Source organism: Myodes glareolus, chromosome 11 (genome assembly GCF_982192425.1).
Source record: "Myodes glareolus chromosome 11, mMyoGla1.1, whole genome shotgun sequence".
Classification (NCBI taxonomy): domain Eukaryota; kingdom Metazoa; phylum Chordata; class Mammalia; order Rodentia; family Cricetidae; genus Myodes; species Myodes glareolus.
In genome coordinates this window covers 4,112,125-4,130,863 of record NC_142036.1, presented here as the reverse complement: position 1 = coordinate 4,130,863, position 18,739 = coordinate 4,112,125, and the positions used below count along the sequence as shown (strand labels likewise).

Below are 18,739 nucleotides of genomic sequence, written 5' to 3'. Positions count from 1 at the left end.
GGATTTGCTTGTGAACACTGCGTCTCCTAGTCCTGAATCAGCACTGGAAGAGCTCCCCATGCTTGCAGTCTCGGGCTAGAGCCCATTGCTCACACCTGTGTACCTCAGTGTACAGAGATTCTGCCCAGGCAAGCTACTGTGCAACCACCTGACCACCGCCCATGCTAAAGTTTTAGACATTTCATTCTCCAGCTTCTGAGGCTTGCTTCTGGCCTCCCTCTGTCTCCGCTCATTAAACGCTTCACACTTCTGACTAGGGCTCTAAGTCTTCGCTGTCCCTACCCATTCTATGCCACTAAACTACCACAGTTTTTACCTCATGGCATCTAACTTGTTCTAAGTTTACACTTACGCGCACTTTCATTATTACATTTATCATTATTAATCAGTGGTAGGAATTAGACTACTAATTATTTCAATTATCTGTCAAATTAAGTGATAAAATGACATAATTATCATCACGGCACTTGAATTATCAGTATAGTTGTTCATATTATCCTGTGGGTGGGTAATGGCTCCTGGCCCATAAAGTCCAACCTAGTGGGCAATAGACTTTTGTTCATTCCTGGGTCCTCGGGCCTAGCCCAGCGTTTCCACGGTGAGTAGATGCTAGTCACTAGCGGGAAGCTCTGGTTAACAGGATGGGGTCTAGCGTGCAGTGTGCGGTACGCCCCTCGCCTCTGCCCAGGCTGAGCAAACTTGGGTGATTGTTTTCTCTGTGAACTGGGAAGTTAATGTTTTGGAGACTCGGAGACCCCGCCCTTCCTAACAACAAAATAAAACCAGCTCCATAGCCAAACCCTCCTGGAACCCAGGCCCTGAGGCCCCAGAGGCTGGCGCTGCACGGCTTAGTGGACCGGGTCCCGGGAGCTGAGAAACGCGTGTTGCCCTAGCTCGAGTCTCCCGCGCAAACCGGGGCGGACGGCTCCACCGCTGCCCTGCGCGATGGGGGGAAGCCCGGGCCCGCCCACACTCCCCGCTATGCAGGCTGCGCGCACCCTGTGCGCGCTCCCTCGCCGGCCGCGACGCAGGGACCGCAGGTGGGGAGGCCGGGTGCGGGCGCGTGGCCCGAGGCGGTGCGAGGCTGCGCAGAGCGCGCGGCGCGGCGCGGTCCCCCCGTCCGTACTCAGTGCGCTGCTCCACGGCAAACTCCGTGCGCGCTGCGTGCTCGGGGCAGCGCCAGCCCGGGTGGCCGCGTGCAGGGCGCAGTCTGAGCCCGGCAGGGAAGATGGAGCAGGCTACGCGCTCCCAGGTGAGGCTTCCCTACCCCCAGCCCCTGTTCTCGGCCGCTTTCTTTCCATCCAGTCCTGCCCTGCCCTGCCCGGGTTCCTGGCATGGGGCTGTCCACGCGGAGTGCACGGTGCTGCGAACCTAGGTACTGCAGGTGTGTGCATGGCTCCCGCCATGCCACTCCGAGTCTGAAGGTCTGGCGGCTGCCACCAGTACTCAGGTGGGGACGCCTACCTAGGAGCTGCGGGCTGGGAGCAATGGGGCGCTGAGCTCGCAGACCTGGGGGAGGGGCGCGCGGGAGGGCAGCGTGCAATCCTTCCTTGCCGGAACTGGCACAGAGATCAGGAAGATTAAGAAAAAAAGTAGTTAAGAGCAAAACAAAACAAGTTTGAGACTCATAGTATCCCAATCTTGGTAATGGAGTTTAAAAGGAGTTGCTGTGGTGTTTTTCTAGAACTTTCATAAATGTTTTAAAGGAATTTACCACTTGGGGCCAATGGTAACATCTTTAGGCCAAGTTAAGAACTTTGAGATTTCAAGTCTTCCGCAAACGCAGAGCGCAAACCCATTATGCATTATGGGCCCAGCTAGGTTTTGAAACTTTACAAAGTCTCCCAAACGGATAGGAAGTAGTGGGGTTGTGATTTCTGTTAGTTTACAGTTCCAAGGTCTCTAAAAACGACAGCAACCACAAGAAACCTAAACAGACACACACCTTTTTATGTAGTGGTAAACAAAGCATTTTTAAAAAAATAAGCTAAAAACACCTTTGTAAAGAGAAGGAATCGGCCATCCCTCTGCGCCTGAGTCCTGGGATACCTCATGAAGTTGCCTTTCTTGTCCCCTCTACCAACCGCACCTCCAAACCAGCGTCCGCCTCTGTAGTCTCCCTGGGCCTGGAGGGGCAGCTCCCTGGCTTTGCTGGACCTGACCTGCTCAGGCCTGGTACTTAACTGAATGCTGGCAATTTACGAAACTAGGCAGCAGTCTAGCTACCAGTGCCCACTTTCTCCAGTTGGTGACTGCAGAATGCCTTTCTGAATGTGGACGTTTGTGAGAGAGACTGTTGTAGCAGGTTTCTCCAGTGAAGGGAGTTAATAAAAGCCAGAAAAATAGTACTGAGCCAAACTCAGGCTTAGATTTATTTCTGCTGCTGCTGCTGCTGTTTTTAAAACACATGGCCTTTGAAGATATTGGTAATCTATCCTTCTCCAGGACTTAACACCTTTGGAAAGATTTGTTTTGTTTTCCAGACAGTTCATTGATCCCAGAGTGAGCTCCAACTGAAGCATCAGTTGGAACCTCCCACCCTCGCACCTCCTGAGTGCTAGAATTCTTCCCAGTGCGTGGATGCTGGCTCAATGCTGTGCGCTGTGCAGGATGGGGCTCTGTGTGCTGGGCAGTCAGGCCAGCTCCAGCCCAGTGGGGAGAGATTTGAACTTGTCCTCAAAAAATGTAATTTATTGTGTCATTTCTAAAACCTGTTATTTTACTGCAAAGTTCTCTACAGCTTTGATTCTTGTATTCGTGATCTTTGAAAATTCAGGATGTCCAAAACTGTGTAGCTGGAAGTGAATATTTTATTTGTTAAGTAATGAGGCTGATTTTTGGTAGTTTTGAAATAGTAAACTACTTATACTATATGGAGGTAATGCACAAATTAGATCCTACCCATTGGAAAATTCCTATATGTAAGACAATCAATTTTTTTTTTTTGCCTTTGGTAAAGACCTTTTAATTAGCAGCACAAATTAAGATGATGATTTTTTTTCTTCTGGAAATCTTCCTGTTTATCAGCTTACCATAATTTTTATTTGAATAAATTAGAGTCTTTCATGGAAATGGGCTGAATGTATCTGTGCAGTGGGCGGGCCAGTGACCATTTCAGGCAGTGAGATGTTAAATTCCTAGAGCCTGAGGTGCCATGGCTGCACACCACGGAAGCAGAGCCCAGCAGGCCGTGGCTCAGATCTCACACATGAAGTACATAGAACTTCCATGCTTTGGGAAGCACAGCACTCCCAAAGTGTTCCCACAAACCGGAGCCAGGGAGACCCCCACATGCACGCCAAACCAGTTTCAAGTCTGGTTCTCTGCCACCTGTGCATTAGACTTGCTGTCCTCAGACAGTGTCTGCACCCCCCTGGCCCGGGGTTGGGGTCCTTGTTGGCTGGCCACCGTGTCTTTACACTGTAACGGGAGTGACCGGATACCCATGAGCACCTCAGGGTGAGGGTGCAGTTCCGCACTGAACTCCACGGTGTGGCTCACTGGAGCCTGAATGTCGTTGTCCCCTCTACTCTTGTGTCTCCAGGTTGCAGGTTGGAACCTTTGCGAAGGACATGATTCCGAGCGTTCTCATGAGTGTGCATGAAGCATGCTGTTGATGGGTGCGAACACTTCTGGCATTGACCTCATGGCTAGAAAGTGTACCTGTCCGGTTTTCTGGTTTAAAATTGCAGTGCCCAAAGCTCACTGACCACAGGGCTCATCTGGGATTTTGGAAGGATTTGTCACTGTAGCAGTCATATTTTTTAATATTGTTAGTATTAATAGTTTTTTTTTTTTTTTGAGACAGGGTCACTATGTAGTCCTGACTATCCTGGAGTAGTCCCATATTTAAAAAGCCAGTTGCTCATTCTTTTGCATAAGCCTGACCCGTGCATATGAGATTGACTCCTTGGGCGTCGCAGGTGTTTGATTTGATGATGACGAAAGCAGGAGGCAGCGAGTTGAGCTAATTCATCAGTGTTAGAGTGCAGGAATGAGAGTATTGGTGAGCTCTTTGGATTCCCTGCTGCTAAAGTCGCATCCTTTCTCCTTAACTCTTCGTGGATTTTTCCTCCAACATCTAGATTTGTAAAAAGGCTTCTAGCTTTAGTGAGGAGTGATAAGGATTGGTAGGATTTTTAATTTCCCTTTTACTTTATGAAAAAGTAGTGGCCAGGGAATGTTTTGAACTGGATGGAGGAGAGGAATCTTTAGTAATTATAGCTGAGGCTAGCTCTCAGAAAAGATTATCTTCCATGCTCACTCTGTCCAGAAATACTTTTGTGTGCGTGTATGCCTGCAGGCCAGAAGAGGGCACTACACCTCATTACAGATGGTTGTGAACCACCATGTGGTTTGCTGGGAATTGAACTCAGGACCTTTGCAAGATCAGGCAATGCTCTTAACCGCTGAGCCATCTCTCCAGGCCCCAGAAACACTTTTAAAGCCGTGGCGTCTCACTGCAAAGACTTTGTGACTGATTAACAGTTGATACTACACCTGATTTTCTTCATGGTCGTCAGACCATTTGTCCAGTGTGTCTCCCAGGCATTGTTATATCAGAAGACGGAAGACCAGTTCTCTCCATCTCGTTCACTGTAAGGGCCTTTGAACCTCTTCTATCTCCATTGCTTTAGCCCCAGAAGCCCAGACCCATCCCTCTCTTCCCCCAAGGAATGGAAGTGGTCACTTCCTTTTCTGAGCCACAGGGTGCTAGGTCCCTAAAGTTGGAGGTTAATTCTCCCTGCAGCTCTGTGAAGTAGATGGTGTTATCTCTTTGTAAAGATAAGACTAATTGCACTGCGGTGTCCAGGGTGACTGACAGCAGCCCACTAGCTGGGATTGTTTCCAGAACTGCTGTCTCCCTCGCTTGGAGTCAGGAGGAACTGAGTGAGGCTAGACATCTTTGCCTGCTTTGTGCTGTCACTGGGGCGAAGGCTGTGCAAATGTAGCACTGTAAAATGGGTCAAGGATATGGGGAACACAGCAATGCACTTGGCTGCTTGGCTGTGAGGACTGTCAGGATTCCTTCACTCCTCAGCTAGAGCAGCTGGCTTGTCAGGGCCTGACAGGTGTGGGCCTCTAGTGTGTTTGATTTTGGAGGGGAGGGGAGCTGGGGGAGCCTTACCAGATTATATAAAAGTCAGTTTGGGAATATTAATTTTTACAAGGGAACACTTTTACTCAGTTTTATATGGTGTATGTAATATAGTAACATGAGGACATGGAACTCTGCCCAACCTTCTCTCTGAGCCTCATTTTCTAGAGAGTTCCATTCTAGTGTTGTTCCCTGCCATAGTAGTCTGGTTGATCTTTTAACCATGCTCTCTTCAGTACTGTCCATCAGTCCTGGATTTCTGAGGAGCCCAGAGGCCTTTAGTTCAATGCTGGATATCTGTAGTGTTCCATTGATTACGTGTGTGTGTGTGTGTGTGTGTGTGTGTGTATACTGGATATCTGTAGTGTTCCATTGATTACATGTGTGTGTATGTGTGTGTATATATATGCTGGGTATCTGTAGTGTTCCATTGATTACATGTGTGTGTATGTGTGTATATATATGCTGGATATCTGTAGTGTTCCATTGATTACATGTGTGTGTATGTGTGTGTGTATATATGCTGGATATCTGTAGTGTTCCATTGATTACGTGTGTGTGTATGTATATGCTGGATATCTGTAGTATTCCATTGATTACACGTGTGTGTATGTATATCCTGTAGTGTTCCATTGATTACGTGTGTATACATATATTTTCTGTTGAAAAAATCTTTGCTTGTGGCGGTGTCTCAGCTAAACATCGTTAAATGTGTTTACTATCTCAAAGAGCTGTGTCTGATTCTCAGTCAGTAGGAACCTTTGCCCCCTGGCTTCCCTGGGGTAGGTACCCCCACTGTTCTGTGTCTGCTGAGGGAGAGCAGTTCTGCTCTATGTCTGTGTCTGTGGTGACTGATGCTGTCCAGAATTGAAGCTGAGCCTGAAGAAAAGTGTCGAATTGTCCTAGAGATCTAACCATTACCTTGATCTGGTCTAACTTGAAAGCCAATGTGCACCTGTGGTGGCCCGCAGTGCTGTGAGGGTCTGCCAGGGAGCCTGCTGCCTGGCCTGCATGCTGCTGCTTTTAATAATAACCTTCCTTACAGCTTTCCTGAGAATCTGTTTCATGTTGCAGTTGGCTATCTAGATGATAAACATTATGAAAGTTTGCTCATCATAAAGAGGTTTCTGGTTTTTGCTGCTGTTGTTGTTTGGTTTTGGTTTTTTGAGACAGGGTTTCTCTGTGTTGCTTTGGAGCCTGTCCTGGAACTCGCTCTGTAGAACAGACTGGCCTTGAACTCACAGAGGTCCACCTGCCTTTGCCTCCCTAGTGCTGGGATTAAAGGTGTGTGCCACCACCACCTGGTTTATAAAAAGGTTTCTAAGAGATGGAAAATCAGGCACTTCTGTTAGTAAGTGGGTGCATACAGTTAAACTTTCTGAGATGTGTAGGTAGCAGCATTCACTTTTTGGTGTATGAGTTGCTTAGGTAAACTTTAAGTAATAGTCGTAGAATCCCTGAGGTCTGCAATTGGGCCAGCAGGGCTGTCAGAGTTGGGGGGCCATTCCTGAAGTTGTGGTCCCTGTTGGTTAATCCCCCCAGATCCTCCTTCCTCACTCACAATGTGTGTTTACTGGAAAGTTGATGCAAGGAGAGCAGGAGAATTCTGGGGAGGAGGAAGTTGATTCCTCCCACTCCTGCCCAGACCACCGGAGCAGCAGGATGTGAGCTGCCCCACTGGAAAAGATACAGAGCCACATGGCTAAAATAGATCAAAAAAATGGGTTAATCAAGATGTGAGAGTTAGCCAGTAAGAGGCTAGACCTAATGGGCTAATCAACTTTATAACTTACAGAGAGCGCTGGGACTAAACAGCTGGGGAACTGGGCAGGACAGAAAACCCCCAACAAGCAGGCCCCTTCATGTTACAGAAAGTTCCCTACCCCAAAGAGCATCAAACGGAAAGAAAACCTGACTTCCTGGCCCTGTAATCCCAAAGAACTTTGGTGCAAAATGGCAGTGTTCTTATTTTGGTTTCAAGGCGAGAGTTAAGAAGAAGTAATGTGTTTATTATTATTATTTATTCTCTCTCCCCAAAACTGACCCAGACATCTTTCAGGGAGGTGTTTTTTTTGTTTGTTTAGCAGCTAAAAGCCCTGGGCCCACCCAGTATTTTGTTGCTCTTTCCCAGAACCCCTTACGTTCCTCTCCCTTCACCTCGCTGCAGAACTGTCCGGCTGACCGCAGTGGCCCACACTACCAGCACCAGGCACTTAGCAAGAGGGCATCCTTGAACTAACTAGTTGTCATTAGGATTTTATTGAGTGTGGTATTCCTTCAGGTACAAGGCCAAGAGGCTGGTGGGGTCAGCCGCCTGTATGAGTACTCTGGAGGTGATCATGGCTCATTTTATTGAGTGGCGTTGTTCTTAGTAGGGCCCGCGTATGTCATGAGGCTCCTGAGGAATGGCTTCTTGTGTGCCCAGCAGTGTGAAGAGCTGTTCCCTGTTGGTTCAACTGAGCAGCCACAGTGGTCCCTCTGCCAACTGTCTGCATCTGACAGGCTATGAATGTGGGGTCATTGCTTCTAGAAGGAGGCCTCCTGATTTCAGCCACTTAATTCCTCATCAACACTGTTTAAAGACGGTATCTTGTCCTTCCACATAAGACCTGGGAAAGCGGGGCCTGAAAACAAGGCCCATTAAAGTCTCGTGCAATAGCCAACTTTATTCAGAGCGCCTTTTTAACCTCCTGAGGATTAAGAAGAGTCACATGAGTAAGGTGTTCAGTCAAGCTACACATGGACAAAGATGTGTTTTTTCGTAGGGGCACGTGTTAGCTGCTACACTGGTGAGGAATCCAAAACACATTCCCCAAAGAATTCTGGATTTTAAAGAAATGGAGGTCACAAGTTTGCCTTGCTTTCTTCTAGTTTTCTCACAAACACTCAGAATTTCCACGCGCCTCGATTCTTGCGCTGCGTTCCAACATGACCCTTTATTATTGTCCCATCTCTGCACAGCACCCAGTGCGTAGTAGGTGCCTCTGGGTAACTCACTTGTGTAGCTCCGTCTTCCAGACTGCCTTTCTGCCAGGACAGGGTGGAAGCCCCAGGCTGCAGCACTTGCGCTCTGGGTAACGAGGCTTCTATGTTGCTGGCTCTTTGAAACAGTCAAAGGGTCTTTAACTTGGCTCAGCCAGTGAACTGTGATTCTTTAAATGGCAGTGTGTGATCTTGTTAGTTACCTCATCCCTCTGCCCTGGTACCTTCCAGCGTTTGCAGGCCTTGCCCGGTGATCTAGTCTGAGAGGGGCCGGCAATGGAGCTTCTGCCTGACTGATGATGAATGTGTAATATGACTGAGAGTCCATTTCTATTGTGAGCCTCTGGTAGAGGCCTGGGTGTGCTTGATATTCTGATGTTGTTAGTGGCAGGCTTTGGGCTCTCTCCGTGGTTGTCATCTGAGAGATCTGGGGGTAGGGTGACCCATGATGGCAGTATGTGTAGTCCCCAGGGAAGGCAGTGAGGGGTACGACCTGCAGCTTAGAAAGCTCAGGAGAGAGATGCCAGTTTAAGAGGCTAGTTTTCGTTCTTGTGTGCTGACGGTTAAATAGGGGCAGGGGAAATGGCTCCGTAGAGCACTGGCCTAGTGTGAGACCCACTCCCACAGAGCCCCAGCACCCACATGAAAAGCCAGGTGTGCAGTGTCTGCTGGGGAGGCAGAGGCAGGAGGATGCTCAGTGAGAGACTGTCTCAAAAAAAGAAAAAACAAGGTGGAGGGTGATTGACCATCCTTGATGTCAAGTTTTAGCCTCTACACGTGAGCACACCGATTTGCCCCATGCACCCACGTGCATCCCGGTGCCAGGGCCTCTGTCTCTCTGCCGTAATTTCTCTGAGAACACATAGTGCAGTGAGAGACTCGGTATTTTTCTGCTGTGACTGGAATATTGCCCCTGGCACAGTGTTTCACACTGTTCATCCGGGTGGTGGCCCGTGTCAGAATTTCATCCTGCTTTGAGGCAGTCTCACACTATGTAGCGCTGGCCTGAAACTCGCTATGTAAAGCGGACTGGGCTAAACTCAGAGACTGCCTGCCTCCGCCTCCCCAGTGCTGGAATTAGAGGCGGCTTTCATGCGTGTGTTGGCATGTGTCCATCACTATAGAAATGTCACTCCAGGTCCCTTGCCCATTCCTTAGTAGAAGTTTTGTAGTTTTGGGGTTTCTAGTTCTGGATGTTCTTTATCAGATAGTGTGATCTGCTCTGTAGGCTGCCTTTGTACTGTTAAGGCAATATCTTCTGCCCAGAAAAGTTATTGATTTTTAGTATATGCGTTGCCAAAGTGAGCACAGAAGTTAATTTTTTGTGTTGTTCAATTGTAGAGTTCCTGACACACTTAGGCCATGGGTTCATCCCTGAAGCCCAAACAGCAGACACAAACCTTTCATTCTGGTGACGTCTGGTTCACTGTGAGCCAGTAGACAGAGGTGGCTCTCATCTTAGGTATTCTAATTACCTTTGTAGGTGGTTCAGAAGAAGAACCGTTTTGTGTAGGCACGTCCCTCAACACTGTTTATTGATAAGAATGTCCCTCTGACCCTGTTGCTCCTCCTCTGACTGAGCGTCCTCCTCAGGTTCTTCCTTCTCCAGGTGGTTTCCGTCCATGCCAGCTCCACATGCTGGATTCCACCAGCTTTGCAGTGAGGGCTGAAGTGGGAAAGGGGATTCTTCCAACTCTAGTCTTACTTATCTTTAAAAATGTACTTTTCTACTTTTGACAGAAACGTCACAGAGACTTCGACAGGATTGTGAGAAATCTGCAGGTAGCTTTGTCTTGAGGGTGCCATGTCTGATACACCAACAGAGAAGGGTGTTATTTCCTGTGCCTTCCAAATCTTCAAATATGTTTTTAGTTGGAGTGTATGTTAAAACTTCTGCCTCATTGCTCATTTTTATGCCTTTTTAAGTGGAATTGTTTTGTAATTTCTTTGTCAGATTGTTGCTTGTTAATTTTGTTAACTTTGTCAGAAGTGCCGCCATGTTAATTGCTCCTCGTCTTTACGTCCTGGGACATTACTGCACACCTGTGAGCGCTGACCGCTCCGCGTGGACCCTTTCGTGCCACTGCCCAGGGCCAGTGCACATGGGCATCTTAGGTCCTAGCAGATGTATTTTACTCCTTTTCCACCCTGATGCCCTTTATTTATCTTTTTTTCTTGCCTGGCTGTTCGAGTTTTCAGGCCTGTATTGCAGAGGTGAAAGGAGGCATGCTCACTGGCCTGTTCCTGATTCTCAGACACACCAGTCTGCTGCTCACCAGTGGGTAGAATCATGGGTTAAAACATTGATGCAGCTTCTTCTGGAAAACAGATGGCGGATGACACCGGTGCGGCGGGAGGGCCCGGAGGAACCTGGGGCCCAGGATTAGGAGGCCGGGGCTTCTGTGGAGGATTCGATAGCATCGCAGTCTGAGGGGCCATGGGGCTTGTGGAGGTAAAGCTGAAGACAAGGAGTGGCTTCCCGTCACCAAGCTGGGCTGCCTGGTTAAGGACACGAAAATCAAGTCCCTAGAGGAGATCTACCTGTTCTCCCTGCCCATTAAGGAGTCCGAGATCATTGACTTTTTCCTGGGAGCGTCCCTAAAGGATGAGGTGCTGAAGATAGTGCCCGTGCAGAAGCAGACTCAGGCAGGCCAGCGGACCAGGTTCAGGGCTTTCATCGCTATTGGGGACTACAGTGGTCACATAGGTCTCGGTGTTAAGTGCTCCAAGGAGGTAGCCACTGCCATCCGAGGGGCCATCATCTTGGCCAAGCTTTCCATTGTCCCTGTGCGGAGAGGCTACTGGGGAAACAAGATTGGCAAGCCCCACACTGTTCCGTGCAGAGTGACAGGCCGCTGTGGCTCTGTGCTGGTGCGTCTCATCCCTGCCCCCAGAGGCACTGGCATAGTCTCTGCTCCTGTGCCCAAGAAGCTACTGATGATGGCCAACATTGATGACTGCTACACATCAGCCAGGGGCTGCACTGCCACCCTGGGCAACTTTGCCAAGGCCACCTTTGATGCCATCTCTAAGACCTACAGCTACTTGACCCCCGACCTCCGAAAAGAGACTGTGTTCACCAAGTCCCCTTATCAGGAATTCACTGACCACCTAGTGAAAACCCGCACCAGAGTCTCTGTTCAGAGGACCCAGGCTCCAGCTGTGGCCACCACATAAGGTTTTTACACAAGAGAAATAAAAGTGAATCAAGTCTGTTAAAAACAAACAAAAAAACATTGATGCATTTCCCTTCATTGTCGTTGTGTTTTTCTGAGTTTTCTCTGTTGCCTTTTTTGTATTAGCTGTGACGGTTTCTTCCCCCCAACTGCTGTATATGCTCTATTTAACTTCCACATGTTAACCATTTTGCACGGTGGCATCACAGCTTGCTTGGTCACATCTGCATCTCTTGCTGTTTCAGTTCCTGGCATTGTGTGAAGGGGTTTGCCTCATGAGAGCGTTGCTCTGTCCTCTTGACCAGTCTTTACCTGGCCTTGGTATCAGGTAGTGATCTCCTAGGTGGTGTTAAGGGATGTTTTTTCCTCGTCAGCTTCTCCGGAAGAGTTGGAGGACTCGTGTGGATCACTCTGTTACGTGTTTTACGGAGTTCACCACTGAAAGTGTCTGTTTCTGACATTACTACTGGGGACAGTGTTGATCACTGATTCAAGTCCTGTTCAGGTCTTCTCTCTCTGTCACTTAGTCTTGGTAGGCTGTGTGCTACCAGAACCTGTTCATCTCTGTGAGCCACGTTTTGGCACGCTGTAGGTCTCCTAAATTCTTTGTTTTTAAAAACCTTTGTAAACTTAATAATGCCCCTATTTTTCTTTTCTAGATTTAGTGCTTGAAGGGTCCCTGTTTTCAAGTCAGTGAACTGGAAGGCTTGCTGATTGTTAATATTTTGAAAAACCAACTTTGTTTAATCACTTATTCTCTGTTGTGATTTTTATCTCCTATTTTGTCACGGCTGTAATCTTTAGTAGTTCCTTCTGTTGGCTTTGGGTCTACTTCGCTGTGTGTTTTTCTGCTTCCTGAATGTGTGAAGTTAATGATCTTTCTTTTAATTTGCACATTTACAGCTGTGCCTGTCCCAGGCCTCTCAGTGTTTGCTGTAATGCACAGATTTGGGTATGTTTGGTTCAAGACCCAGGTTGAGTATTTGCTTATACATAATAGAATGTTTTGTCATTGAACTTGAGTCAGAACACACAACAGAATCTTCTGCATGTGGGCTGCATGTGATGGATTTGTTCATAAGGCTGCAAGGTCAACAGAGCGGTGGTGATGCAGAGGCAGGTGGATCTCGGTGAGTGTGAGGCCAGCCTGATCTACAGAGCAAGTCCCAGGACAGCCAGGACTGCACAGTGAAACCCTGACTTGAAAAACCAAAAACCAACAAAACACAAAGAGGAAAAAAAAACCTAGCACATTTTGATACTATGTGATTTTCCATTTGTGGCATCATGGGGCACTCACTCAATAAAGTTCTGGATTTTTGAGATGGGATGTTCTGCTTGTCTCTTCTCGTTTCTTGTGATTTCTTCTCGGCCTCATTGGCTGCTTGGAAGAAAGCTTGCTGTCTGTTTACCTGTGAACTTGCTGTCTGTTTACCTGTAAACTTGCTGTCTGTTTACCTGTGAACTTGCCAGCTTTCCTGTGGTCCCTGATTCCCACTGTAACTGTACTTGTCAGAAAAGATAGTTTTATGGTGTTAGTTATTTAAAACCTGTCACATTTATTGGATAGTGTAGCACATGGTCTGGTCTGAAGAGTGGGTAGCTTCATGTTTATATTTGAGAAAATACATGCTTTGTTGAGTTGTGTTCTCTGCATCTTCTGGCTGGTTTATTGTTGAAGCCTGCTTTCTTCTGGGCTGTTTACTATTCCATCCTTGCTGAAAATGAGTTATTGTTGTCTGCATGTGTTACTGCTACACTGTTCTTTTCTTGTATTTTTGGAGCTTTGGTTTTGGAGGGTGTATTGGAAAGTTTTGTTCACACTGTCTCTGTAATAGCTGTGTGCTGTGTGTGTGCTGTCTGTTTCTAGCCATTCCCTCTCCCTTGCATTTAATAACCTTTTCTGGTTTTTACTTTCAACAGGATTATGTTTTCAGATCTGATATTCTCCTCTAATAAGCAAATTAACATTTAGTTTTATCATTTTGCCAAATAAAATAAACACATTTTGCAGGACTGGCGCTTAAGCCCAGGCCCTGAAGTTTAATAGCCAAGGCTTCTGAACTGTGGCACGAGCTTCTTTCTGAGAAAGGGTCTGGTTGGGAGTTCATGCTGACCTCAGACTTCACTCTGTAGCCTGGGAAGCCCTTGTCCTGCTTGAGCCTCTGGAGTAACTGAGATTGTAGACATGCCAGCAGGCCATGCGTGGCCCTTTATTCGCAAGATGGGGTTCCCGCCATGTAACGCACACTGCCCCCCGAGTGCTGGGACCTCAGGTGTGCATCGGCATCAGCATCAGCGTTCTCGGTGCCTTAGAGCCTTTGTCCCTCTCGCCTTCACTACTGCCTTTCTTTATGTTCATTTCTTTATATTTTTCTTTCTCTGATTTTGTTTTTGTTTTGAGACAGGGTATCTCTGTGTGGCTCTGACTGTCTTGGAACTTGCTCTGTAGACCAGGCTAGCCTCAAACTCACAGAGATCCACCTGCTTCTGCTTCCCAGGTGCTGGGATTAAAGGCGCTCACCACCGCTCTGGCTCGCCCTTCCTTAGTGCGTTCCATAGATGTTTTCTGTGGTTGTGATGACCAAAGATAGCATCCTATATTGTAATATTTCTCTAGCCTTTGTTACTGATTTTATGAATGACATCTTTGTTATGGATTCATAATTTCTAATTCTGTAGTTAATAAAAGAGTTAGAACCAGACTCCAATGATACTGCACATGTTTCTCTGTATTTATCTTTCCCTCAGTGCTGGGGTTTTGCATGGCTCTGAGTCATTGTTGCTTTCATTGCAGTTTGAATGATTCGACCCTTAGCCAGTTCTGGTTGGTAATAGGAGTGATAGTGAACTAATTCAAATTTGTAATCTGAAAATACCTTTATTTCTGTACATTTTTGAAAGACAGTTTTCTCCCCATACTGCATTTTTGCTCGACGGGGTTTTGCTTACAGTGTGTCGTACATGAATAAGCCATTGTGCTGACTTCTGCCACAAGGTTTCTGACTCTTTGGTTGAACACACCCTGTATGTGACAAGTAATTATTGTTAAGTTTCTTTATCATTAGCTTTCAGCGGTTACACCAGGTCTCTGTGTATGTTTCTCCATTTGTCCTTGTTGACCTGAGCCTGTAGCGTGGTGGTGGAGCATGTGCCTGTTGGATAAGAGTCCTAGGCTCGGGCCCCTGCCCTGCCCTATGAGGAAACAAAGTTGAGAACAGATTGATTCTATGTGGAGTTTGTTGTGTTTGTATCTTTCATTAACTCAGGGGACGTTTTGACTCTTGTTATTTGTTAGATGGAAAAGTGAACAAACATCTTCTTGCCCTGGTGGAGAACTGGTGATATACTAAAATAAGGGCACTACCAATGTTCTATTCGTGAATCAATAAGTTTGTTACCCAGCTTATGAAAATGTGGGTGAGGGGAAACTTACAGGCCTCCCAAATGACTCAAAGACAGCTGCATCACCAGAAGCTCACCGCAGAGTACAAAAGTTGGAGCACACTGCTTAACCTGCAGGCTGCTCCTTCCTAAGGGGCTCAGTTTGTCTCTGCCTCTTCTAGGCAGCTTGCCAGGTGGATCTGCTGGGTGGATCTGCTGGCCGGAGAGTGTCTCTTGCTGGTCCTACATGCTGGAACCTGGTGAATTTGGTCAGTTTCAGGGACGACTGAAGCCTTTGGGTTGTTTACTTCCTGAGCTAATGAGCTGGCCTGCTAGATGGTGTGTTTTGTCTGGAGTAAATTGCTCAGCAACAGTTCTTAGTTCCTTTAGTTTTTTGTGTTTGCTGCCAAAGGGGAAGCCCAGTGTCTGGATGTCCATGGGGACGGCTTCAATTAACAGGAGTTGGGTAAATGGTCATAGTCAATCTCTTTTTTTTTTTTTTAAAAAAAAGTGTATGTTGGGGGAGGGTTGAGGTAGAAATAAATACTTAACATTGGCATGGATCTTGGTCTACTGATACAAATTTAAGATCAATTAGTTACACTGTGTATATATATTTCTGCTCTTGTTTAAGGTGTTTTGCAGCTCGTTTAAAAATTTATGGTTAGGAAATACAGATTACTAGTCATCTGAAATAATCAAACTTAATTACATTAGTTAGGTTTTTCTAGATATGTAGAGCTATATTTCAGTTATCTTTAACACTTCAAAGACTTACAAAATCCAGCATTTAGAAGGTTTTAAGAACTTGGACTTTTCTTGACAGTGAGACATGTCTGCTTCTGGCAGCACCAATTACATCAGAGAAGTTGATGGGCATTGAAGAAATTCGTTATGGAATTTGCCTTCAGTGTGACAAGGCTGGCCATTTGGGCAAGACACTGCTCATCTGGACTGCTTGATGGCATACTGTGCAAACTGGTCATGCAGGGCCCACAGAAAAATGACTGCTGAACTTGCCTAAAGAAGTTGAGGCAGTTCTTCAGGGTTCCTGCTTCATGAAAGAACTGCCAGACATTTTGCAGGACCCAGAAGAAAGCAACTGATGAACTTTGCCATTTCAAGGCAAAACAGATCTTCAAATTTCCTTCTTCATGGAAAAGTCTGCCAGATACTATGGGCTTGTAGGCTGAAGATGGATGCCCCAACGTTACAGGAGAACTCTGGGTGACTGTCCAGGTAGTGAAATGTCTAACAGTGCTAGAGTTTTGGAAGTTGCTTACAATGCTGTTCCTGTTTGCTTAGAGATTATTATATCCTTCTGGGTGGAGTCTTTGAAGAGTTGAAGACAGATAGTTATAGTTTTCCTTAGTTATGATAAAAGATAAATTAGATATGAAACTTTAGACTCACAAATAAATATTGTAACTGTAATTCTTGCTTAATACCTGTTTTGTTATGTTAAAGTTAAACCTTTTTAATTAGACAAAAAGGGGGAGATGATGTGGGATGTCCTTTTGTATATGTGTTGCTTTTATTGGATCATGAATAAAGCTGTTTTAGCCAATGGCATGGCAGAATAAAGCCAAGTGGGAAATCCAAACAGAGATATATAAGGAGAGTAGGTGGAGTCATGTAGGGAGGTGCCCTGTAGCTGCTGAAGGAGACAGATCAGGACGGAACCTTACTGGTAAGCCACAGCCTTGTGACAATACAGAATAATAGAAATGGGTTAATTTAAGACATAAAAGCTAGCTAGAAATACACCTGAGTTGTTGACCAAACAATGTCATAATATAATTTCTCTATGATTATTTTGAGTCTGGGCGGCTGGGAAATGAACAATCAGTCTCCATTTACATCAGCCCATTTATTTCTTTGAATGAGTCCCTCTTCCCATTCCTTTGTGTGTTTTGGGCATATATGATCCAAGGTTTCAGGGAAGTGGAGCCCATTTGTTGCACATTCTGAATAGTGGTGTCTGTCTTGTCACATAATTCTGGTACCGAGCAGGTCCTCAGAACGGAAGCAAGTGTTCCTAGGTGAGAACCTGTTTTCATTCCCTTTCCTTTAGTTACCAGGACTCTGGAAGATTCAAGGACACAGCATTTTTAGCATCTTCAGTGTCTCCTAGTCACTGATCTCATACTTTGGCCTCCTGTTGCATCTGTGACTCCCTATGCAAGAGTGTTGGAAGTGTTTACCTAATTATTCTTTAGCAATAAAAACCCAGGAGTCACATAGGGTAAGGCTCTGAATGATCAGAGAAGCCATGGGGAAGTGACCAGTGACCCCTATAACCCAAAAAAGGGGCGAGAATCCTAAGCCCATCCTACTACTTCCTGTATCTCGCTGTGTGTCCTTGGTACTCCAAAACCTCTACGACTAACTTTGGTCAGCTAGTTGCTAGCTGTGCCCTCTGATTCAAAGAAAACTTTATTGTCAGTTTTGGGTGTTTCAGAGTGCAACCAAAATATCCTACAAATGTTAGTGATAATTTATTCTTTTTGTGGCAGATCTTTGGTGCAACTTTTGTTTTTCTTTTTTAATTTTAAGAAAGAAGGTATATGTGAATCCCAGTGATGATGTCCTCCGTGGTGGATTACTGCTGAACCTTGCATCTGGTTGGAGTGCCAGCCACTTTCCCTCTGCAACCAGCTTTGCACTGTTCGTTGGCAAGACCTTTTTTTGTTTTGTAGTGCTCCCACCCCACCCCTACCCTTTCAGTGCATTGTAGTGTTATTATGTATGAGGATCCATTTCTGGGTGATCTGTGTTGTTCACCTGTACTCTCTCTGTGTGTGCGCGTGCGTGTGCATGCGTGTGTGTATGTATATGTACGTCTTAATTAGGATTTCTGTGTGTGCGCGTGCGTGTGCATGCGTGTGTGTATGTATATGTACGTCTTAGGGTTTCTGTGTGTGCGCGTGTGTGTGCATGCGTGTGTGTATGTATATGTACGTCTTAATTAGGGTTTCTGTTGCTGTGACCAAATATGACCAAGAGACAAGTTGGGGAAGAGAGGGATTGTTAGGCTTACACTTCACCATTGGTTTTCATCACTGACGGAAATCAGGACAGGAACTCAAATAGGACAGGATCCCAGAGGCAGGAACTGATGCAGAGGCCTTGGGGGGAAGCTGCTTCCTGGTTTGCTTCCTTGACTTGCTCAGCCCTTCTTATAGAACCAGGACCAGCAACCCAGGGATGGCACCACCCACCATGGGCTGGGCCCTCCCCTGTTGAGAAGATGCCTTACAGCTGGATCTCATTAAGACATTTCCTCAAGTGAGGTTCCTTCCTCTGATGACTCTAGCTTCTGTCAAGTCAACACACAAAATCAGCCTGTACAATATGCTTTTCCTTATTAATTAGGGTTTGATTCAAAACAGTTCACGATTTTAGTGTGTGGTTCTGTGGGGTTTGACGGGCGTCTCCAGGTGTATAAGTCTGAAATCCCCTGTTGTGATTTGAAGCCCTCAGGTCTATCCCTAGGCAGTTGTTGGTGTCTACTGTCTCTGGTTTTTCATTTCCAGATTCTTTCAGTGGAGTCATGCAAGATACAGCCCGTTTCACTTGGCACAGTGAACTTGAGGTTTATCTGGGTGTGTGTCGCATTTATCCTTTTTTATTATTGTTGAGGTGTGTTCTTTCGCCTAGATAGATACCAACTTTTGTTTATTCCTTGTTGATTTGCATTGTGTATTGGTTTTGAAACATAAACAAGTTGTGTGAATATGCGTAGGATTGTTGTGTTGATGGTAAATGGGTAGTCACCGTCATTGTTAAACTGTCCGTTGCTTTGCGCATCATCCTGCAGCATGTGGGTGCTGGTTACTCACTGTTCCCGCCAGCTCTTCCTTTGTTGTTGTGTGGAAGCCTTTCTGGGACGCACGAATGGTCTTCCCTGTAGCGTTTATGTCACTGCACTTTCAGTCCCGTGTCCTTTGCGAGCACTTTAACCACCGCTCCTGTGCTCACCTGCCGTCTCTGCCTGTGGTGGATGTTCTGCTCAGACCTCTTGCCTGTGTTTTGTTTGGGATGTCTTTTTGATCCTGAGTTTTGAGGGGTCTTTATTCTGGGTGTGGGTCTTTATCAG

General features: G+C 46.3%; 2 protein-coding genes across 6 annotated transcripts in view; both read left to right on the top strand.

Annotated features, from left to right (window-relative positions):
- The first annotated feature begins 1,056 nt into the window (after positions 1 to 1,056).
- The window catches only part of Cdca7l (cell division cycle associated 7 like), a 45,880-nt gene continuing 28,197 nt past the window's right edge, over positions 1,057 to 18,739 (top strand). For 2 of the 5 annotated variants that reach the window (XM_048437661.3, XM_048437654.3), the window contains exon 1: positions 1,061 to 1,252. In XM_048437661.3, coding sequence (XP_048293618.3) covers positions 1,229 to 1,252 — 24 coding nt within the window. In that variant the 5' untranslated portion in view covers positions 1,061 to 1,228. Of the gene's footprint in view, positions 1,253 to 18,739 lie in introns of all 5 variants that reach the window. The other 3 variants (XM_085698051.2, XM_048437646.3, XM_048437642.3) reach the window with 3 other exon arrangements.
- Positions 9,774 to 14,502, top strand: LOC148120311 (small ribosomal subunit protein uS5-like). Its single transcript, XM_087911462.1, has 2 exons — positions 9,774 to 10,474; positions 10,519 to 14,502. Exons 1-2 carry the CDS (start codon positions 10,410 to 10,412, stop codon positions 11,255 to 11,257), a joined length of 804 nt encoding a protein of 267 aa, XP_087767588.1. The 5' UTR covers positions 9,774 to 10,409; the 3' UTR covers positions 11,258 to 14,502.

What these genes read in the sequence shown, in the direction of transcription:
- LOC148120311 (XM_087911462.1), top strand. Translation starts at nt 10,410, where the DNA reads ATGGCGGATGACACCGGTGCGGCGGGAGGGCCCGGAGGAACCTGGGGC. An exon ending in GGCCCAGGATTAGGAGGCCG is followed by an intron (nt 10,475 to 10,518) that starts GGGCTTCTGTGG and finishes TCTGAGGGGCCA; the next exon opens with TGGGGCTTGTGGAGGTAAAG.